General features: G+C 38.1%; 1 protein-coding gene across 1 annotated transcript in view; it reads right to left on the minus strand.

Annotated features, from left to right (window-relative positions):
- ADAMTSL1 (ADAMTS-like 1) overlaps nt 1–23,744 on the minus strand; it is a 175,773-nt gene that overhangs the window by 68,968 nt on the left and 83,061 nt on the right. The window contains exons 5-6 of the mRNA XM_009071781.1: nt 17,696–17,932; nt 4,561–4,687 (exon numbers count right to left, since the gene is read on the minus strand). Of these exons, the coding sequence (XP_009070029.1) occupies nt 4,561–4,687; nt 17,696–17,932 (364 nt within the window). The remainder of the gene's footprint in view (nt 1–4,560; nt 4,688–17,695; nt 17,933–23,744) is intronic.

Consider the following 23,744-nt stretch of genomic DNA (forward strand, 5'->3'; position numbering starts at 1 on the left):
ACCCCCAGTCTCTGAAGCTCTCCACAAAATCTCTCCTGAATGCCTGACTGTGAGGTAGGAGGCATCACAGGGTCCATGCTGTGGCACCTATTCTTGTATGCAGCAAAATAGAAAGAAAGAGCAACCTCAAGGACAGTTTAAACATCTAAGTTCTGGAAGAGAAACATATTAATTTATTCTACGGAGGCTGCATGCATATGATCTGTTTGCAGTTAGGCTCTCCACAAAATCTCTCCTGAATGCCTGACTGTGAGGTAGGAGGCATCACAGGGTCCATGCTGTGGCACCTATTCTTGTATGCAGCAAAATAGAAAGAAAGAGCAACCTCAAGGACAGTTTAAACATCTAAGTTCTGGAAGAGAAACATATTAATTTATTCTACGGAGGCTGCATGCATATGATCTGTTTGCAGTTAGGACTTGTAACAAGCCAGAGAACACTTAATAGGAAAAGTTTTCAGAAATGTCAGCAGTTAACATCCAAGAAGCCTCTACAAAACCTGAAAGAAAAGATTGGAGGTTTTTGTTTTTTAAAAGGTTGTAGTAAAATATGTGTTGATATTCACAGACATTGCAAGAGATTTGTCCATGACCAGAAGACCATTGCCTGCCAAATTTCAAATCCCTGATCTGTGATCAAGTCCAACAATGGGGGATGTTAAGACATTAAAGAAAAGGTTTCAGGAATGTTTTGACAGTGGGAAACAACATATTTTTTCTCTGCTGTGTCCTTGGAATATACTGAGTTGTTTTGGCTGAATTTGCTCCAAAACATTTAGCACCTGGAATGAAAGGTTTCTGACACAACTGTTGCATTTTGGCAAATAATCCTTTGTATGAAGCGAAGTATCAGGCAACCTTGACAGTTGGGTTTGCTAGCTCTGTGTATATTGATTTCAAAGAGGAGAAAAATGGGAGGTAGCGAGTTGTCACAAGGCTGAACCAGCTGATGACACTGAAGAGGGATTTGTGCCAAAGGACATTATTTAGATAAATGACCAAAGTGAAATTTGATTTTGGGTTAAGTGTGCTTGGGGATGATGTCACACAAACACGTAACAGAAAGTGACCCATGGTAAATTACACAAGTGTCACAGGAAACAAGGCACAGGACAAGAGGAAATTCAAACAGTTACAAAGCCATCGACAGTGAAACCTTTTGTATGAAGCTTTCAACAAAACATTGAGAAAGGTAAAGCTTGTAAGTATCAAACAATTTCGGAATCAAGTAAGACCAGATTAGGACAAACCTGGGCTTTTAACTTCATTCCCTGTTGTTTTCAGAACCAGCATCTTTTCTTCTTCCTTGGTATCAGAACCAGCCCTGTTTCCTACCATTTCTTGCCAATAATGGTGCAGAAAGGAGACATAAGGGCCCAATCCTACATTTTTTCCAGTACAGAAAGTGCAGTGGAGTTAATGGGAGTTCCATGCATATGGTACTAGAAACATCAGGCCCATGATATCTCATTTCCCAATGGGATGGTACATTTTACAACCTATTACACTTTTTGTTTAAATATCATTAGTCAAACCTTTAATCATTTTACCAGAATGTTAGAATCTGACTTGCTGGCAGAAGCCTAACTTACTTTGTCTTTCAAAGGCAATTAAGTGTTAGTGGAAAAAATAAAGAGCTTTTGAAATGACCATCAGTTTCATATTTGCAAAACAGTAAGTTCTCTCTTAGTGCTGTTTAGCTTTCTGATCAAAGGAATTCATTTTATGTAAAAACATATAAAAAAAGATAATAAAACAATGCAAGTCCTTTATGAGAAATCGTTTGCTATCTATACCTAAATGTCTTTATTTTAAAATAAGGATCAAGATAACTAGGCACTTTTATTTTCCCTTATGTCCCTTTTTCATAATAAAAATCTTTGGCTTTTGCTTTCCTTCTAATTCTTTAATTTGCTTCATTGAACAGTAAAATTTACATCCTGCTCACAACCTTAAGCTCCCTCTTAAAGACATGTCTGTCATGTGTCGATATTTTACTTCTCAGCACCAGTTCTGAAAGCTTCCAAATGACTATTTGGAAGATATTGTGCCTTCCTTCACTGACACATTAGCACAAAGAAAGGATGGCTTTATTTCCACATTTCATTCACACACAGAATGACTATGTGGAACTGCTTCCATAGTGTTGAACAACTTGACCAAAAAATATTTTGGCACTATCACAATAGCAAGAAAAACATCAAAAGTTCTGACTTTAGTAGCATTTGTGCTGTTTTGCTTATGTGAATGGTAATTCATTCATATCATCCAGCCTACTGCAGTGCAAGACAAAAACCAAAGCTTGGCATAACTGACATCTTTCCTCAGAATAGTTTTTCTTCATCTTTAATTTTAAAGAACTCTTCAAGAACCACTGAATTATGACAGAGGAAACAATGACCTACTGGTATTCTTCATAACCTTCAAGGCAATGGGAGCCCTTCCACGAAGTGTTGCCAGCTGTAGTCAGCTCTTAGCTGCAGCAGATTGGCACAAATGAAATTAACGTTTTCTGCCACGAATTGATAGTTTCAAAACCACATCCTTTTTACCACTTTGTCTTTACAGTACTTAGATACTTTGCAGCAATTAAATATGAAACTTTTTATTTCACTTATCATGACCTATCCAAACAGATTTACCAATCCAACAAGTTTAGTTTGGGTTGTTTTAGAACTATCTAGGGTGTCCCCAGGAATCATCCTTCTGCAGGAGACTCTCTGCTGCTGTAAAACTGGAATAGACAATGTAATTCCTTTCAATTCCTCCACATCAGAAAGGGAAAGCATTATTTTGTCCATACATATCCCTATATATCTATATCAAGAGACACAAAACAAATACAACTTGGTAATACTAAAAAAATATTGCACAATCTTCCCTGCTTTACAAGTGTTTGCTCTGTGCTGACCAGAAGATCTGAGTATTTGATATAGCAACTGAATAAATAGTGGCCCTGCATGAAAACTCTTTTTCAGCTCATTGTAAAAATTCAAGACATTTTCTTAGTCTGTCAGGATGAAAAGCTTTATAAATTACTGAACTACACACTCCCATCCACAGAAAAGACACTAGAGTAAAGGCAAGACAAAGGCTAACACTGATAAACCACCTGATACGTAAAAAAAGGCTCTTTGACTTGTGCTAAATTATTCGGTGACTTTAAAAGATGTTGCCATAAAGACAGTCACTCTTTGAGATTTTCTTTGTTACACATACGTATTGAATTACAGAAATCATGTACCCACACAATGCAAGATAACCCAACATCCTCATAGATCAGTACAAGCAATCACAGTGAAAGGTAATGAGCATTAAGATAACATACACTGCACTTCAGGTTACATCCAAATTGAGGCATACTGCAAGCAGTGGCGTTAACAAGCCCAGGGAAATATTTATATGCACTGCAATAAGATTTTAACGTGATTCAATATACAAAGCTCTTTGAAACCCAGGGAAATATTTACATGCACTGCAATAAGATTTTAGCGTGATTCAATATACAAAGCTCTTTGAAAATCAGGGCACAGAGTGAAATCTTTGCAGGCTGAACTACAACATTATAAAAACATACGCAGCTGTCAAAGGCAGGTGCTTCATCCATTAAAAAAACCTTCTTGCATTTGAAGTTTGAGTTTTGACTCTCAGAGCACCTGTGTGTCTTGTGACTTTGCAGGAAGGTATTGAACCCCAAGGGCTCAATCTCCATGTGATATACATGACACATACACATTGTGAGTTCAGAAAAAGAAAAAATTATGTGAGGCAACTATGTCATATACTAAACACACAGGACATATGATGTGAGATTACAAGGAGCATCACCAGAGAGGGTGGAAAGCACAAGTGTCAGAGGTTGAGCCCCGGTGTGACAAACCTTACCTGCATATTGACACAGTCAGACTCTTACAACTCCATTAAAGGGTCCAATTCTGATATCCCCCCTCTTTTATATTTTCACTACTACTGAGACCTACAGAGTTACTCACAGTGAGATGTTAATTATTTTGAGAAAGAATGGCAAAATTTGAACCACACAAAAAAGATGCAAATATTATTCGCTTTCATTTTGTGCTTTTTGTACCATACAGATAGTTAACTTGCCCCTGAAGTTCAACTGTTTTCAGACACAAAATAAAAAAGAAAAAGCAAAGTTAATTTGAAATCCAGGCACTTTCAATCATGAGCCACAATTTCCATAAAACCATCTATAATATGTTTCCATGATTTAAAAACATTGCTGCAGCATCACATATATTGCAACATGAGGATACCCTCTAAAATAAGATGTGCATCTTGATGGTTATTCCTGATAGAATGAGTTGAGTAGCTCTATAAAAAAAAATGCATATCTCAAATTCTTTCCTAGCTATACCCTAATGTGTGGTATCCCTCATGGAATTTCAATAGACTAATCTAGCACAGACTTTAGAATAAGTAGCTTTGTAAAACTGCAAACAAGTATATAGTTAAAAGGTCACTCTGCAATATGTATGCTAATATACAAGCAGAAAACACAGTCAAGGATAAATTATCATAGGATCAATTGGCAACCTACTTTTTTCTGGTGAGACATGTGCCTTAGCTTGTCCCCTCACCAGCCTGCATGTTGAACCATCTCCTGCACAGATTCCACAGTTGTCTTCCTTGGCATTGCTCCCAAGTTGTCGATCACAGCCTACTGCCTGCCAACATCAACACCACAGTCAGAAGGAGAGCAAAGCTGTAGTAGACATGCTCAGGTTTCTGGAATTTTATTTATTATGTTATCCTTTTGATTTTATGAGCTGGCCTCATTCTATCAAAGCGTATCTTGCAATTTCGGATTTTAAAAGCACACTGTCATTTCCATGACTTTAATGATGAACCACAACAACTGATATATTAAGCTATTCAAGCATAGGAAATACATGAATCCATTTCCTACTACTTATGTGAATGAACACCATTGAGCATTATTCTTTCCAACACCAGGGATAACTATGTTATTTACAATTTGTTTTTCATCACCTGTTTAATTATGTCTGAGAAAGGATAAATGCAATGAAATAACCAAAGTTAAAAACATAAGGGGCACTCAGCCTTCAGCTTCATAGACAAGGAGTTGTGGGCAGTGCTAATATTCTACAGTCTTGACCATTCAGAATTTACCTGTCACTCATGCAGATCTACTTGTCATTTCCATCAATGTCAATAACATACATTTGCTAACCAGATTTTAAAAAACTTGAATTATTCAGTTCTCAACTTTTGATTTTTTTTGGGTTTGTGAATATGAGACCCAATCTATAAAACTTTCCAATGATTATAATAAAAACACCCAAACTTAAACACTGCCAACAATTCCAAAAGCAAAGTTTTTGAAAAACTGTCAACTGAAAACTCTCCAAACTATAATGAAAACATTTTTCCAGGTTTTCCTCTTTCTTCATATCAGTCGCTCCACAAGAAGGATGGGAGTTAGAATGGGAAGACAAAAAAGAATAGACAATACTGACTAAAAGTACCTTCCTACTGAATGAAAGATAAATATTTGGCCTCACCTATCTTACTCTTCATCATTTCATAGAAGAAATTTCAGGCAGTACTAAATGCTGAGCCATGTGGTAAAAAGCTAATCTCCAGCTTCAAGTCTTTTCAAGTCAGCCTATACACCTCTTATACCCACATATCCCTGAGAAGAGCAGCTAATTTGTCATGGATGTATATATTTAACCAAACTCCAAACTGACAAATGGCTAGAAAGAACTCTGGAAATTCACAGTTAAAAGCAGTGCTAGAATTCTGAAACTGGCCAGCACACGCCTCTTCCTATATAAAAATGCTTGGAAGGGGCAGTCTTAGCTGCCAAGATCCACTGCATCTGTGCTATGCCAAAACTGACACACAATCCCCTTGGAGAGGTGAGGATTGAGTCCACACATAAGAGGGAGGGTTGGGTCTTCCAGTCTGTGTTAACACACACACACACACAGACACACACACAGACACAAATCATGTGCATCCACTGCCAAACACAGAGAAATGTAATCTCCAAGCTTCACGTGTCTATAGGAAAAGAAAACCAAACAGCTCCACCTCCCCCTTCTGCCCCTTTCTCCTATTTTCCCAATTCCCTACGTGCTGCATTCCCTTCAGAGGAGGGCACTATGGAGAACAGTTTATGGTGCTTCCACTGAGAGACATGTTGTGCCGAATTAAGATCTTCAGATTTACCATAGAAATCTACATTAGCAGCAGTAAATTATTTTATTCCTGCAACTGAAGGAGATCTTCATCCTATGTAGCACAGTAAAGAATTAATTTTAAAAACTGACAAATCGACACCCATGTGTGAACTCAGATCATCTCAGAACAGGTGATTACTTACCACAGAGAAGGTCTGGATTAAAGATTAAAATATTTTCATTTAAAGTTGTTTTTAACATTAGCTCTGGGTTCATCACTGACATCCAGAGCATTACAAAAAGAAAAAGATTGTAAATGAATTACTCTAAACAAGCTTATCTTCCCATTTTATCACCAATTAGCATTGAGAAATGAATTAAAACACCATTTCAGAAACAGAAATTGCCTGGCTCACTGCGTGAATCAGAAAGCAGATGAAATTTCAAGGGATATAAAACTACAGTGTACATTGGCCTCAGCATTGACAACTCTTTCAGTTCCCAACTCCACAACAGACTTTGTTTTTGACCTTCGAAAACTTCCTGTGCTTTGCCATTCCAATCTGTGAAAGAGTCTAACTGCAGATCCCCATCTCACAGGGGTGTTGCAAACATAAATCTCCTAAAGTTTCTCAAACATTCAGATGGTACAATGATGGAGACCATACCAGTCATTAGGAGGCTCTATTTCCCTTAGGTAGATTTTTGATGTTGACTATTGCTCTCCACTGCTTCTCCTGCTCTAATTCACATAAAGATACCACTAGCACATGGAGGTAAATTGTTAAACTACTGCAAGTGTAATCTCTCCCCAGATCTCTTAAACACATTTCCATTTCATATCGTAATCTCATTTTCCAAATATTCAAAAAATATTTATTCACTCGTCAATTAATTTCAAAGGAGAAATTAAGCTGCACATTGTGATACTCTGCATGAAAAAGTGTTATTTTTTGTTAGCTTAAGCTGTTGCATATTTGCAGGCTACAGATCCTGCAGGTCTTTGTTGGGTGGAGGGCACTGAGCAAGCAGAGCACTTGCAAGCCCAGCCCATTAGAGCCCAACATGATAATAACAAACATTTATACTGAGCTCTTACACACAGACCCTATGAAAACAAACTCTCGTTGCATGTAACAAAAATTACACAACTGTGCAAACACAGGGCACTATTGTGTCCAACATGGAATGTAAGAAAAAAAGATAACCAGCACAGCAGCATACTTTAGAGCACTGTTTCATATACTATTATTGCTTATTTTTTAATAATACACAAATGCCACAGAAATAAAACAGGAGTGCTAGCTGCAAGGGAATGGGATGTGGGAAAAGCTTTATGGCTCCCCTGCCAGGAAAGGTGGTGTGTTCAGCTAGATGCACTCACCCTCTGCTGACTTCCTTCACAGATTATGTTTACAGCAACTGTTATGAATATGAGTATCAAGCAATGATATCCTGGAACACAATTTAGAAAACAACTCAAACTATTATCACAATATTGATCTGAAGCAAGCACTGAATTCCAGATTTTGTTTGACATGAAGCACCTCAAAATTCTGCAGATTTTCATGTGACAAGTCCCAATTTAGAACTAATCTTAATGAGTGAACACTAGGATGGGATGTATTTAAAACCTGAGTGTCTAGAGTTAGATTTTTTTTTTTCTGTTTTTAAACCCTTGATAGGGTATTTCCCAGATAAGCTGGACAGTCAACAGATGTCACCAAAAGAAGAGGAAGCTGCAAGGTATACCTTTGGAAACTGGGCCTCAAACACATATAGTATTGTGACACCAAATATTATGAATTTAAGGACTTCATATTTTAGCCAATAACTATTGGAAAACATCGTGTTTCATGAAACAGCTTGAAGACTACATGTGTATTTGCAAGCAAAGCTGCAACAAGGACAAAAAAATGATCAATGTCAGCAGCCTTTCTCCGCTCACACACCACCTCAGCCAGCCAAAGAGGCTGATGATTACCACAATTAAGGCATTTTTTAGGATTAATTTACCCCACATTGCTCGCTGTTTACAGAGCAAAGGGATCAGCCATAAATATTACAGGCAAATTGGGAAAACATCTGCAGGCTTTTAGGGCATAGTCAGAAATAATATTAGGTGATTTTAGCATAGGCTGAATAAATGAAACAAGTGATAATACAAACTGTGTAATGGAAGGATTGGGACCTAGTGAGTTTAGGAAATCTGCAGCCATAAATACCATCATGCCAGCAAATGATACAGGTATTGTGTTGACTAGATTGTGAGTGAGCTCTTCAGACAGCAGGGAGAATGCTGATCAATATGTTACAAAACAAACAATAAGAAGAAAGAGAAAAAGAGTATTGAGAAAATGGGCACTTTGTCCATGAAAAAAAATTGTCCATAATGGGATATCTATAAATTAATCAGGATTATTCTCAGAAACAGGTGTCTGATCCATCGCTATTTTTGGACAGAACCTGAATATGTTATTTGTCTGTGTTTTTCCAAAGAAAAAGAAAAAAGAAGCATGAAAAAGAATACTGCTGTTTTCTCACAAGCAGCTCAGATCAAAAGCATCTGGTTAAATAGTGAACCAAAAAGCTCATCTGCTTCAACAAACTCCTAAACGTTAGCATGGCAGTGCTGTTGTGAAAGACAATACTGAAGGGTGTTAAATGCTTTGCAGCATGCTTAGAATAGTTTATGTAGGTTCAGAAAGGCAAAGGAAGAACAAAAGGTCAGGGCATAAAATACAGTAATATAGATGAAAGAGAAAAATGAAATTGCTGCTGATATGTTAGAAGTGAATACAGAATGTTACTAATATTTTTGGAAATATGAATCCAAAAATCACTCTGAAGCTCTCACAGCTGTTTCTTTAGGTCGTATTCACTTAGTAAGGTTTCAGCCAAGGCATTAGACTTACACAAAGAAATTAATGCAGCATGTTAATTTTAAAGGTCCAAGGACAGTCTGCTAAATTCAAGGATCTTCCTTTCTGAAGATGTTTATAATTAACTATGGTGAGAAAATGCACAGAACTGTAAGGTGATGGAACTTTTACTCAGATTCCTGTATGGTAAAAAAGCACCACAGTGAAAAACATGGCAAATCCTAGTCCCTTGTCCCCTTCAGAGATTTCTCTTAATAAACATAAATACAAATATTGACTACAATTGCCAATGCAGCATCAGGTTTTATAATTTCAACTTTGCTTGTCAGACCATTGCTTGAGCCCTCCTGAACTGTGCTATTACCTCAACTGACCATTCACCCTTAGCAGCAGACACTCCTAAAACAGGCACAGTGCCATGTTATTCTAGAACCCATTCCAGGAGAAGTCAGTTTTCAATTATAAAAATGGTACATTTCAATCATTAAAAAATGTTTCTGGGACACTAACAACTCAAGATGATATTCTTCAAATAAAGAACCTGAAGATATACCTATGCTTTACAAAGTACCTATCTGAAACACAAGTAAAAACAGAAATTGGTGCACAACAAGTACCATCTGACTGTTAATGGTCATTATTACTATCAAAAGTGTGAAATTATATACATAATTATATACAACATTTTTCTTTAGAAATGGACTTCCTCCCTTCTAGGGTCCTCTGGAGCCAAAGATCCAGGTACAGCCAGAAAAAACAAACATACTGAGTTTTCCTATAGAAGTGGCCACAAAAGAATAAATCACTGCTATTTTTATTTGTGACAGATACATAAATTCAAGGAAACATTAAAACTGAAGTTGCACTAGTGCCATTAGTGCTCTACTTACTGTGTCCTAGACTAAGCTTTTTAGCAGACAGACCATTTAAATATGCAGGAATGATGATGTAAAATACTAAATCATTTTCTGCTTTGACTATTAAATTTGTTATTGATACAGACTCTCATTTATCAGAGATTCCATTAAAATGATAAGTTAAGCTATGCTTTGCAGTGCTCTGTGTTTACTTGAGGGACTGGCAGCTCAGTGTCAGGAAGTGATGCCCTCTATTAATGGGATCTGGTTTAATAAAATGAAAATAGAAAATCAATTCAACAACATCACGATGTAACATAATTATTATCCTTTTAGAGCTGCTGAGCAAACACCCCAGTGCTCAGGAAAACCCAGATGAAAGCTATCCTGGGTATATATATATTATAATATATAATAATTATATATTATACTTGTGTCCTTCCATTGGCCTGGCTATTTCCAAGGATGCACAACCTCATGGCAGTGGGATTTTAACACAGGCATACAGATGGCACTTAGTGTAATTCAGCTGAAGCAGAAAAGCCAGCAAATCATTTATGGGGAAGTGCCCAATGTGCTTAAAAATGTCAGAGAAATACTGTATATATGCTGAGCAAGGAACTGCACTGCAGAATGCACAAACGGAGATGATAATTATACTTCTTCACAAGAATGTGATAGAGTTATTACACAGGAGATCCTTTCCCTCAAGGGCTAAACAGCCTGTAATTATCACAGTACATGTTGCCCCATGCTTTTTCTTTTAGAGCTGGCTAGCACCAGACCTGTTAGAGCAATACCTCAGTAACAGAATCCTATGTTGGTTGGACCACTGATCTGCTGAAGGTTGGCAAAGGCTTTGTGGGCTAAGTGCAAGTAGAATGAAAGTAGACTATTACACCAAACAGATCCAGTAAGGTGATCTGACTACTCTACCACCAAGCCAGCAGTATATGGGCTCTTAGAACCAAATCATTTATTTCAACATTACAAGACATCTGAACTATGATAAAAAAGAAACAAAAACATCTACATACTTTCAAATCTTTACAGCATTGCACAAAATACAAGATAACCTCAGAATTATTTCTGACAAAAATATCCTCTCCAAGTCTTGTGACTTGACTAAGAAGGGACACATTTTATTTCAACATTTACTAATAGAAGAAGAAAACAGTGAATAATCCTTACATGCTCAAAAAGATAAACCTCTATTGCTGTTTACTAGAATCACCCTCAATAGGGAAAATTAAAATCTCCAGGGTCTTGCTCAGAGAATAACAATTTCTATTTCTAGAAACACAGACACACTACAAGATCCAAAACTCAGAGAAATGAGGGTTGTGTTTTACTGCACAGTCACATTGCTATCACAGTACACAGATCTCACTGCACCACTATCAGCTGTTTGCTGTATTTTCACCTGCTCTACTTGTCTCAGCACAGAATCACAGCACAGGCAGATGTTAGGAATGTCTGTATCCACACATCAAATGATTAATTTTAAATACAGCTATGGGAATTTATGGTAATAAAAACATCAGTACAGAACCTGTTGTGAAAATCCTGCTCTGCCTCAGTCAATATTTTCCGTGTATCTTTGCCCTGCTGTCATTCAAAGTCCATCTATTCATATACTCTGCAATCCCTGCTCACATCCTTGGCCTTGTGATAACTTCAGCTTGTACTTCATTTATACACAGATAAAATATGCCCCCAGAGAGAATATAAAGAAAAAACTCCCAGTGTCTCTTTCCCATGCTCATCATTCACATCTAATTGATTCTGACAGGCAGAGGGAGAGATACCAGAGCATCCCTCCAATTAAGCAGGTTACTTCTTTCTTTTTTTAAAAATTTGCTTTTAAAAGTAGTGTGGAATCTTAGCATTCAAGCAACACTTCTGAACTCTGGTTTACCCTCATTGAAGATTTATCTTGGTCTGAGTCATGATTTTGTCCTCACATGGTCCTGTCTCATAACTCTTCAGTTATGTCTGAGCTAACAAAGGCTTGATTGTGGCATGAGTTCTCACATCTCTGGAATCAAACCAGCACAGGACAGTAGCAGCCCAGACAAGCTGACACAAGCTTCAGCATATGTTAATAAACAGAACACAGCCCCTTTGGGGACCTTGCCCATCACTTCCCAGCAAAGCAAGCTACAATCCCAGTTGCCAAGCTGAATGGGAGTAAGAAAACTTCCTCTGTGCAAGGATTTTCAGTTGCTCATAGATAAGAAATCAGAAAGTAAAGGCAAAGTGTGTCAAAATGCAAACCTCAGAACAGAGGCATAAAATAAGTCAGAATGATGGGCATGTGGAGACGCTCCATGATGTTCTAATTCCCAAGCCATCCACACAGAGGAAAAGAATGTAAAGCAATAAAAAAAACAACCCAGAAGATAAAAATGTACAGTGCATAAAATTCACTGCATACTAAAGGGCTCCTAAAAAGACTTTCCACATATTTCTGCTAACATTTTATATCTGAAGGCAAGAGGCTAAAGAGTGTTCCACAACTCTGTAAATCCACTTCCATCAAATAAACCAAAATGTTTCCAAAACCTTTAACTCTTACTACAGGATCTGTCACATGCTGGAGGAGCTAAGAGATTATAGGACCACCCAGTAGGAGCAAGTACCCTTTCCCACATGGTCTCCAGTTTAAAAAAAACACACACACACACACACACAGAGTATAGGACACAAACTCCCACTGGGTTTCTTATTTGGGAGAATGAAAGAAATCAATATATGAAATCCCATTACTTTGCTCGTTTTCTGGTTGGGTCCAGCCAAGTCTGCCTTGCTTGGGGAAGTTAGCATTGGGGGATTTGAAGGTTACTAAAGTTCTAGTTCAAGACGATACCCAAATCATGAGTTTTTCTGCTATAACTGCTCACAGGATTTAGGACCTTGCTATGCTGGGAGGTAAAGTCACATTTGTACAAAGCTCACTAAAACAAAACAAAACTTGGCAGAAAGAATCACTTACAAAAAAAGAAATATAGGTAAGAAACTGTAGATCAGAAAAAATCCACTACTCATTTGACAAGAAACGATAAACTTACACAGTGAGAAATCCCTGTGGGGAGTATTTCTCTATAAGAAACAGTAGGAGAGAGAATAAGACAAGATCTGAAAAGAAACATCAGTTGCTAGCAGCAGTGGGCAGCTGCAACACAAAAACAAGTGATTCCAAAAGACCTTTTAGGTGTCTGAGAGTACTCCATTATTACTTACAGTAAAAGCACAACTCTGAGTGCAATTTCATTGCGAGGGAACCACTATACCAAGATGGACAGTGACCTTAAAGGAGGGGCAAGGGCAGCCCTTGAAGGGTGGCTACATGATCTGCTGGCTGGGCAGTGCCAAGAGCCTCCACTGGGTGAGGAAAACAGCCCACTGAGCCTACAGAATGTGATGCTGATAGGTCACGTAGGATGTGGTAACCCATGTTTAGCTCAGCCACATCTTCCAGTGGGACTTCTGGAGAGCCACCAACATCTCCCAGCTGAACTGCAGCTGGAGCTCCCTGCTCTCCCCAGCTTTATGACCTTGTCACATGCATGTGGTCATAAGAAGATTTTCATATGTAGCTTGAGAGCCAGAAAATTTTGTTGGATCTACATGAGCAATTCCCACAGCCTTTCTGGATAGGGTCCAGCCTGCCAGCTCTGGTGTGGTAACACGTAGGCAGAGTACAGGTACCTATACAGGGATTCCTCCATGCTCCAAAATGTACTTTACTCAGTGCATTTGCTGATCAGTGGCACCCAGAAAAGAATGCCAGGTTCAGCATAAAGCCACACAGAGTTTCCTCAAAATCAGTTCTATGACACACTTAGTCAAGGTTTAAAGGCTAAAAAGAAGAAAAAAGTAACATGGACATTTTTTCCTTATTTTTAAATATTAACTAAAGACTCTAAATGCTCATTTCTGGAAAAAAAAGGTGCTTTCTAAACTGCTATTCAGGAATTAACTACTCAGACTAATGTGTAAGAAACACAGCTTCATGTCTGCAGTAACACTGGATGGAAACGGAACATTCCTTTCTAATTCTCTGCACACCAAACCTCCTGTGCATCTTGGGCAGTCTTTGAACACATTTACAGGTAAAAAAATGTGTCTGTAGGAACTGAAAGAGAAAGCACACAAAACACCTTAAACAAGCACTTTGCGAACACAACTCTCAGAATAAAAGGAGTCAAGATTCAGAAGAAATTAATAATCTGCCATGATTTTAAGTTTAAAGCATGAGCAAGGCTTATTTTAAAAAAGAGTGCAACAGCCTTCCAAGAGCTTTCAGAAACTGTTTTCAATGAAAACTCTGACAGATATTTACATCAAGCATAAGAGTGCTTTGGTGGTGAGTGATACCTACACGCCATATGATGACATGTGACAGAAGAGAACTAGCATGGCAGAAGTTGAAGGTGCTCCACTTGACATGTGGGATGTGTTCTGATGTCAGCTAAATTTATGCCATATGCTACAAAGCACAGTGTAGTGTCTGCCTTTTTTTGGAACACAAACAACTTGCTGACACTAAATGGAAAGTTCACTGCAGGATTTACATCATCTTTGACCTAATTGTGACAGCCTAGGACAGAACTACTCAGGCTGCTCCTTAGGACTCCAGATTTTTTGGGTGATGTGTGTATTTATCGTCCAAACACATTACACCATATTAGGAAAATTATCACTGTAACCATTTCAGGTACTGGCACAAGTAACACCCCATTCTGCATTCTGGTAGAGAAAAGCAGGTCTGCACGAATTAAAAACAAAACCAAGGGAAAGGCAGGGCCCCAAAGCAGGCGGAGTAACTGGGTAAATGTTGCCCACACATGTGTCTGACATGCAGATGTTTTTAAATGTCTCCACCCACATCCAGATGGGCACAGCAGGAACATATTATACAAAGAAATGTGTTGGGAGTTGTGCAGAGACTAGAAAAAATATCAGAAGCTAAGTGTGAAAATCCTCCTGGCAGTGAAGTTTTGACCTGTCCCCATTTAACACAACAGCCCCAGATATTTGAGTTGGTAATAGAAGCAGGGCAGTAGCAGACTAAAACATGATCATATGTGACTCACTTAAGCCACAAGCAACCCCAAACCACCAGGTTATCAAATAACCCCAATATTAACGTGCCTAATAAGCTTTTCCCTGCTCCACCATCTTTAGATTTTACCTCCCCTGAAGCCTCCACACCTCCTATCTGGAGAGCAGCTTTGTTGTCTCACAATTTTCTTTGACAGAGCTTATTTAGTTCGATTTTGCTTGATAAGAGAACTGCAAAGACTTGGAATTGAAGCTGAACAACAGGAACTCACCATCCTTGTAAATTCATATGTTGCCAAGGTGAGAGCCTGAACAAGAAGCAGAATTAGTGGTGCAGCCCTACCTTACCAAGAACCAGAACACAGATGAAAATGAAATCATGTTGGGGAGGAGAGGAAGTCGAGATCTTATAAAACCTGCCAACTTTGAGACATCAAATGAGCAAAACCAGCACCAGTCTCCTTATACTAACTCTCTGGTGCTCCCAGGCATAAAAGCGAAGCTACCCACATCAGCAGTATGATGTGCTCTTCTAGAGGAGTTAACTGTAAAAACATTTGCCAAGTTATTTGCAGGCTGTGCCAAATATATGTCAGGACCCAACAGAAGGCTCTTACAGCCACAATTGTGGAGAATCACGACTTTGCTGTCTCTCTCTTAACAGCAGTGGACTAAGTAATCATATTTTTCCAGGAAAGATTAGATGTCAATTTGTTTTCTTTTGCTGCTCCAATAGGAGTAGCACAAAGCTTGGTGTCAGTTTTGAGGAAGTCCCCACCTCCTGCAGCCCCTTTCACAAGTTAACAACCTTTCCCTCCATCCCCAAAAGAGTTTGCAAAGAGAAAAAGGTTATACAAATGGCCTCTCTTTTCAATCTGTTGCGTTTAAATTCCAATTTTTTACCTCAATAAAAGTAGCCAACATTGAATTATCAAATATTTACTTTCAAAAGTGTGCAGAAATACCTCAGGAACAGCCAATGACTTGAAGAACACCTAACTGCTTATGAGGTTAAGTTATAAATGAATTCAACTGCCTAAGTCACAGCACAGGACAGATTCTAACATGTTGTTTGAGGCTTTTTCCTGAAGATCTTATCCTTCACTAAAAACTACTCTTGTGAAATTAGAAGAAATAATTACACAAATAAAAATGGAAGATGGAGAGAAGAAATCAACTCTCAGTGACAGTGTAAGATTCCAATTCATGCTTCTGGAATGATTAATTTTTTCCTCTACTACTTCATTTATGTTTAAAATGGATTATTTAAATTTACAAGCATTTGATGTCATATATACACGTGAATACTGCAAAACAGTAAGAGACACTGAAGGCAGCCCTTTTATAACTCTCAACTGTTCTTCAAAAAATTGGACCCACTCTAGGCAAAGTGAGTTTTATGTCATGCATGAAAGATGGCAGGTGTTTGAAGTCAGTGTGGGAGACACTGGCAACCCCACAGCACTCTGAGCAAAAGGCTCACAAGCCTGTGAAAAACCCAGAGCTCTGTTAGATCCAGCATGACACTCATGCTGCAATGGGCACACAGCAAAGGCTGCTGTAGATGTACCACCTAGAAAAGGCTGTGACTTCCTCCTGGGTGAAAGCTTCTATTAGGAGAGGAGATGATCACTCAGAACATAAAAGCAACATCTTATTTGGCAAGTGCCTTCAGAGTTTGCAGAGGTATAGCCTATTGGAAACACACAGGGTAATGAACACTGCTGGGTACCACTGTGAAGTGCTGCTGATGAGTGCAGTGTCTCTGTAAGGAATTCTTCTGTTTCAGAGGCAGCAGATGCACTGTGTGTTGACACGACTGGTATTGGAACTGCAGTACACAAAGAAGTCACATAAAACCCACAGCAAGGTCCAGATCGTATATTAATGTTGCTATAATCCATGCACCAGTCTTCTGCCAAATGTGTCAAATTTTCCCCTATAATGGAGCTATTTTACTCACTGGGCTATATCCTGCATTTTTGAGTCACACACATTTTAGACATTTAACAGAGCAACAACCACTTGCAGAGAAAGAGAACTAATTGCAATAACATATCCATTCTCTATAAATTGCTCTGTTCATAAAACAAGTTTGCAATATTGCTTGGCTAATGAGACATGGGCAAAGTTGGCAAGCCTCAAATATTAGAACTCTCTGCTTTTACACTAAGTGTATGTAAAGTTAATAGCATAACTCTAATAAATAATAAATATATCCAGAAATGTAGATTCCCAGTAAAAAATTCAAACAATCAATTCATGCAAACACAATGTATACTCACTCACCCATACAAGACAGACCTACACACTCACACCTGCCATTCTGGGTTGGATCCCATAAAACATCCAATTTTCTCCTTAACAGAGTTCATAAAAAACTCAGGGAAGGAATTAAATGAAATGGAAGGCTACACAATTCCATCACACCCTGACAGATATACTAAAGGTTAGAAAGCTATTGCTACGATAACTAGTTTCTGTAGTTTTTACATGCATAAAGAGAAGAGTGAATTAATTTTATTGACCTTTTGTTTAAATATAAAAATATCTAATGCTAAGGCAGTCAGAAAGTTCTGTGTGCAGGGAAAGGTAAATTATCTATAAACCATCTGGCACTACTTACAGATACATCTCAAGTAAATTAATACATAAAGGTGAAAAAAACCCCAAAGTGCCTCACGACAAAGGTCACATTGAGACTTACACCATGAACATACCTGGCAGATTCCACTGATGCACATATCCAAGGATTCAATATTGCATCGAGTACCATCTAGCACTTTTGGGGCAAGCTCCACAACCAAGTTCTTTCCCAGAGCTTGACACTTCAGGGCACAGGGTGCAGTAGGGTCGTTATAGACAGGGATCCACTCGTAAAAGTGTCCCTGGTATTTGACATCATTGTAGGCTGAACACTGTTGTGCTCTGAAGTCACCAACATCTGAAGGGCAGTCCTGAAAACAAACAAAAAGAAATATTACTTTTTTTTTGAGAAGGGAATATTTGCATTTGCAGTAGAGTTATCTGATGAATTACACAGAGGCTATTCAGGCAGGCTTGGCTCAAGAATGGATCTGCTATGACAAATATGCCACACTGCAAAGTTTTGCTGTGTGCATTAGAACTATTTATGTTGCTTAATCCATTGCTTGCAGTGCAAGTACAGAATATGATGTATATCCCAGTAATAACAATGTAATTGATAACAGAGGATAATTGAAAATGTTAATTTTATGTATGGTTCTGTAGTAAAAATTAGCTTCGAAAGGAATCTACGTATTTTGAGCCACTATAATGAGATGCCTGACACTTAATATTTCTTTTCTCAATAACTTTCCCACTAATTCCTCAGATTTCTGAGGGCTCTATGCCCATTCATCAATTCATATGTCAGAGTAATGAAAGAGGCATTAATGATACTTTATAAATAAAGAAATAAGAAATTGTCTAATTAATTACTCAGTATTGCTTGGAAAGGGACAAGACCATTAGGAGGAGACACCAGAACTTTCAATGCTTAGTCCCTCAGTCTAATTACAAAACACCTTCACCTCATGGAGGCAGTAAGGCTTACTTTGTTGAAACAAAATATACTTCAAATTGGCAACTATTGATTATATACTTCCAGTTCTAATGAGACAGTTCCGTACCTTGTCCCACACAAAGCCTCAGCATGCACAGCTGAAAGGCCAAATACGAGAAATGTCTGAAATAAAACATTCTAAAATATTTTTTCTACATAATGCATTGCACCCAAACAATGATGTTAATATTAAACTATGGTGACAGGAATGCAGATGAATACTGATTGATTTGAAAATAACTTTGGTAAAGTACTGGCAAAGGAGTTAGTGTGTCAAACAATTCCTCACTACAGACTTCATTTGAAAGTATGTCCAGTGTCAAAGAGTCCATATGCCAGACTGAAAGGATATTCTTCCAAGAATTCCAACTGCACATATAAGCCAGATGTGAGGCTGATTTTAACAAAGTTTTGTTTTCATTGGATGGAGACTGAAAGATTGTGATGTGTCAGCTGAACTCATGGAACTTATTAGTAAGTATTAGTTAACAATACTGATCCCAAACAGCTTCAACCTTATCAGTGAACTGAACCTTCCCTGAAAAAAAAAAAAAGCTAATGAAATAGTAACTCCATTACACAGGACTGGAGATTAAAACATACAGGAGAAAGGCTTGAATTTCAGTCCAATGCCCTCAACAATATTGTCCTGATACTTAGTTTTAGGGGTGTTTTCACCTCAGCAAACAAGAACCTAGAACTGTCACTGATTTAGTTATAGTCTACATAAAATACCCTGCAAAAATCAGGGTATTTTTCCTGACCAATATGTGGAGTTTCTGCAGCTGAGCACTGAGCAATCCAGTGAGCTTTCCCAGAAACACTTCAACTCTGTCTAGTGCTGCACCTTACAGTGAGAATAACTCAGTATGATGCTAATACATTTTGTATTCATTTTAATCTGGGATAATGTTAGTTGGATCCATTTTTTTAAACTATAAAAATGATGGAATAAGACACAGAGAAATTACAGTTACTGCAATTCTGTGAGTGTTTTACCTCCACAAAATCCCACAAGTGAGAGCTTCTAAAAACATCAAGCAAATACTGTGAGGAGCCACACATATTCACTGCAGTGTCACTCCCAAGAAATCCAGAAGTTTGCACCAGTGTAAATGAGAGCAGAATTTGGCTCTGACTTATCTGTCACCTCTCATTTTCCACAACAGCAAGTCTAAAAAAGCAGAGAGGACTTCAGAGTTCATATGGATACCATATGGTTCCCTTCCACCGATGCAAAGAGAGGAGTAGCTAAGGATGAAAATAATAAGTGGAAGTTAGAGTCAGGTAAAGTTAGAAGCAATATTTCGGAGTAGTGTTACTCAGCCATGCACAGCTACATTTTCACCACAAAGAATTAAAGAGTGATCTGTAAAGCAGGCAGAGTGATGGCCTTCAGCTGAGCTTTGACAGGCTGTTGTTACAATCCATTATCACTGAGTGTTGATGCAATGCCAAGACACAAACACCACAATGTCAGGATGTCAATCCATGGTTACTGTATGTTTCTCATTGATTCAACACAATGCAGCTCCTTCCTTCCCCTTGCTTCCTGCCCACTTGAGAGCAAGTGAATTCTCATCTCCCTGTTCTCTTCTGGCATCTTCAAAGAACCCAAAGCGATTCTGGCAGCTCGATTCACATGCCATCTCCACCTGCTTTATGTTTGGGCTCTGTTCAAAAGCAGGAGCATAAAAAGAGCATCACAAAGGGATATCAAAGGGCTGAAATTATTATCATTTGCATTATATCAGAATTTGGATGGTGACCAAGTTCAGATTCCCATCTTCCAGGGAACAATAAATATTTGTATAAAGAAAGGAGTTTAAAAAGAAAGAAAGCTAGGCACAGAAAGGAGTGTAACTAGACAACAAGAGGACTTGCAAACATCAGTTTAATTCCATTGAGTGGGTTAGAAAAGTGAGAGGGAGTTTAAAAAATCAAAAGGAAAAGGCAGGGGAAAGATGTGAGAGGCAGGCAAGGGTGTAACATGTTTGGGAAGTGGGCAAGGTCATCTATCAGACAATGATACATGGGCCCCAACCCTCATCCTGTTTATGAGCCTTTTTGTTTTTAATCTATTTCAGACACCAATTCATTCCGCCATTCCCTCTCTCCTTCCAATAGTCCACATTTTTTTCTTATTTGTTAAATATTTTCCCTATTAATTTCAGGATTTTTCAGATTTCTTAATTTCAGCCATAGTTCTTTTTCTTGCACTCAATCCACTGAACCACAGCCAGGCTGTTTGTAGGTTCATACACTACATATGCAGCTGAAGACATATCTATGGGGTCTAATACATGAAAATGTTGGCAAAATAATCACATCCAGACCTTGCAGTGGAATGAAGTGTATTTATGACATGACTTATGAACGTATTAGACAGCCAGATCTGAAAAAGATGCTTCAGACATGACTACCATGCAGATTAAAAACACATATATATTCCCATTCTTTTTGTGACAGATGATTAAAAACTACTGCTTTCAAGGGCTGCCTGCTTATGAAATGTATCTTTGAGTGCTGGCAGTAAGCACTCTCAGCCTTTGAAAACAAAGCTAACCTGGGAAATCTGTATCTTTGCAGGCAATGTTCATGTACAAAATATGAAGGTTGCATCAGACCCTGTGACTCTTGCCAACAATTACTGCACTGAAAAAAAGCACAAAAGAGAAGGCAAGAAAATTCCCAGTAAAAATGATGACACCAAAGAAAGTCTAGCCCTTTGTCTAGTTTTATTATTTGAATCTCATTTTGTTGAAACCCAGCCAAAACTGATGAAGTCATTGTTTTGTTTTCTTTTTGAAATTAGCTTCAGGTTCTGTGTTTTTCCTACAGACTTTTCAGGCCACTTCTAAGTAAAATCAAGATACCTGAGCTAGAAAACACCCCAGCCAAGGGAGCCATACAGTGCATCAGCATTATAAATATAAAATTAATAAATTAACAGATAAGAGAGAAACTATGCAACTCATGGTGAAATATCCTAGGTCTAAAGCAGACACAGTTCAGCCAAGATTTTCTGAATGGGATAAATTAGCTGGTTAAGAAGTGGATCCTGGGACAATTATAAATGGATCTACTGAACAAGTGTGAGCATTATCTGTATATAATAAAAGTTTATAATGCAGTTAAACACAGGGATCTCTTTTATAAAACAGTGGGTTTTCTTACTGTAGAAGAATCACTGTGGCAAACATCTAAGTGACTTTTTGGCACACAAGAATCTGAAATTTATGGGGAAATGGCCCAAATAACTTGTTCTATGAATAGGACCCTAAAGGATTAACTTAAACACTTCCACATAGTGCACATCATAGCATTAGAATGTAACAGTATATACAAAAATTGAAATATAAAAAAGGGGGGGAAGAAAGACTGAAAAATCTCATTGAACAACATACAATGAATAGCTTATTTCTCTAAAGTTTCTCTATGGAGGGCTGAGAGCATACATGCAGTTTCAGGAAATCATGCACCTGGCATCTCAGTTATGATAGAAAGATAAGCTGGCTATACATATGCCTTAATCTCAGCAATTATTTTGCTGTTAAGACTTTGAATTAATTCTTCTATTGAAATATCACTAATATTATTCTGGAACTATGCTTGAGTTCAATGATCTTACTACTATTCTATTACAAATCCAGATGAAACCAATTTTCTGGTAAAATGATTCTTGTTCTTTTCATTAGAATGACACACATATTAAGTTGTGCTTCATTTGTACTCCCCAATATAGATGTTAGTGCTGTAATGTATCATGTAGCAAAATTACATTTGCAGACAGCTTTACACCATGTATTTATACTGAATGTCTCATGTGGTTACCAGTAATACCTACTAATATGGAAAGAAGCTAGTATAAACTCTTAATTTTCAACTTTAAATTTTACTCCTCAAGTGAGAAGCATTCATTAGAAATAATGCTTTGGAGAAAATTATATCATTTGAAACTAAACTGGCCTAGTAGTCCCAGGTTTAGATTAGGTGTAAGGTCCTATTTCAAGGTTAAATCAGACTGAGTAGAGGTTTTGAATTCAGTGATGCCAGTTTCAAAGATCAGCTGTATTAACAGTGGAAATCTCATTACATGTATTTTTCTCAGTTCTTCATTATCTGATCCGTAATCTAGGAAAAACCATTCCTGAGAGATTCTGACTGTATCTGAACTGAAATGGAAACCTGATCCCTTTCAGACATGTCCCAAAAGCAGAACTGTAAAGGCAGTTTCCTGTCTGGAAATTAACATTTGGATCATCATAAATTCAAACAGATTCGCATACAAGACGCCTGCCACTTATCGCTTTCAAATAAGTCCTAAAGTTAAAAAACAGGCTCCAGCGACTTCAGATAAACTCCCTGGGAGTTCAGAGAGGATATGGTAATCATCACAATTTTCTCTATGCTGAAGCATAAAGTGCCTTCATTTCCATCAGATTTTTACTGCACAAACCTTAAAATGAACAGTATCCTCAACTGTCCCTATATGTACTAGAAGAATATAGATCTCTGCACATAGCAGAAATTATGCCCAAATTGATCTCACCATCTTCCCTTTGCTGTACACTGGGCAGATCTCTCATCCCTTCACCGGAGGGACAAGGTACATCATGACTTGTTTGTACTATTGCAGAAAGCTGCAGTGTTAGGGTTAGGGATCAAGCAGCCAGAAGTATATCACTATATACAATGTTACAAGTAGATATTTAGTTAAGCAATTCAGCAAATAGGTTTTACAGTGGCAGTTTGTTCACTGCTCACATCCTGACTGGCTGCAATTTAGCTTATCATTCAGCTTTTAAAGGTGATGGTATTTTTTGCAGGTAGCATTTGTTTTTATGAGCTCAGGCCATCACACACCAAGCTGCTGGGCCTCTTCTTCTGAAAGGGCAAGGGACAGGGTTTGTCTCCTGAACCTGATTTCTGCATGCACTGGGCCTGATTCATTGGGCTTCCACTGACTTCTGCCAGCAGAAACTTCAGCTGTGAGCTGCTGTGGTGGAAGATCCATCCAATACTGAGGAGTGGAGCGTTAGAGCAATTCAAGGTGCAGGCAAGCCTTGTTCTCAAGGAGGGCAGGAGCCAACTGGCACACCAGAGACCTTAGGTGTGGCAAACTGAAGAGTGGGAATGGTCAGTTCTCCCAGGAGTTGAACTGATTCAACATATTTACTTGG

The sequence above is a fragment of the Acanthisitta chloris genome, unplaced genomic scaffold (genome assembly GCF_000695815.1).
Source record: "Acanthisitta chloris isolate BGI_N310 unplaced genomic scaffold, ASM69581v1 scaffold9873, whole genome shotgun sequence".
In the NCBI taxonomy this organism is placed as follows: Eukaryota; Metazoa; Chordata; class Aves; order Passeriformes; family Acanthisittidae; genus Acanthisitta; species Acanthisitta chloris.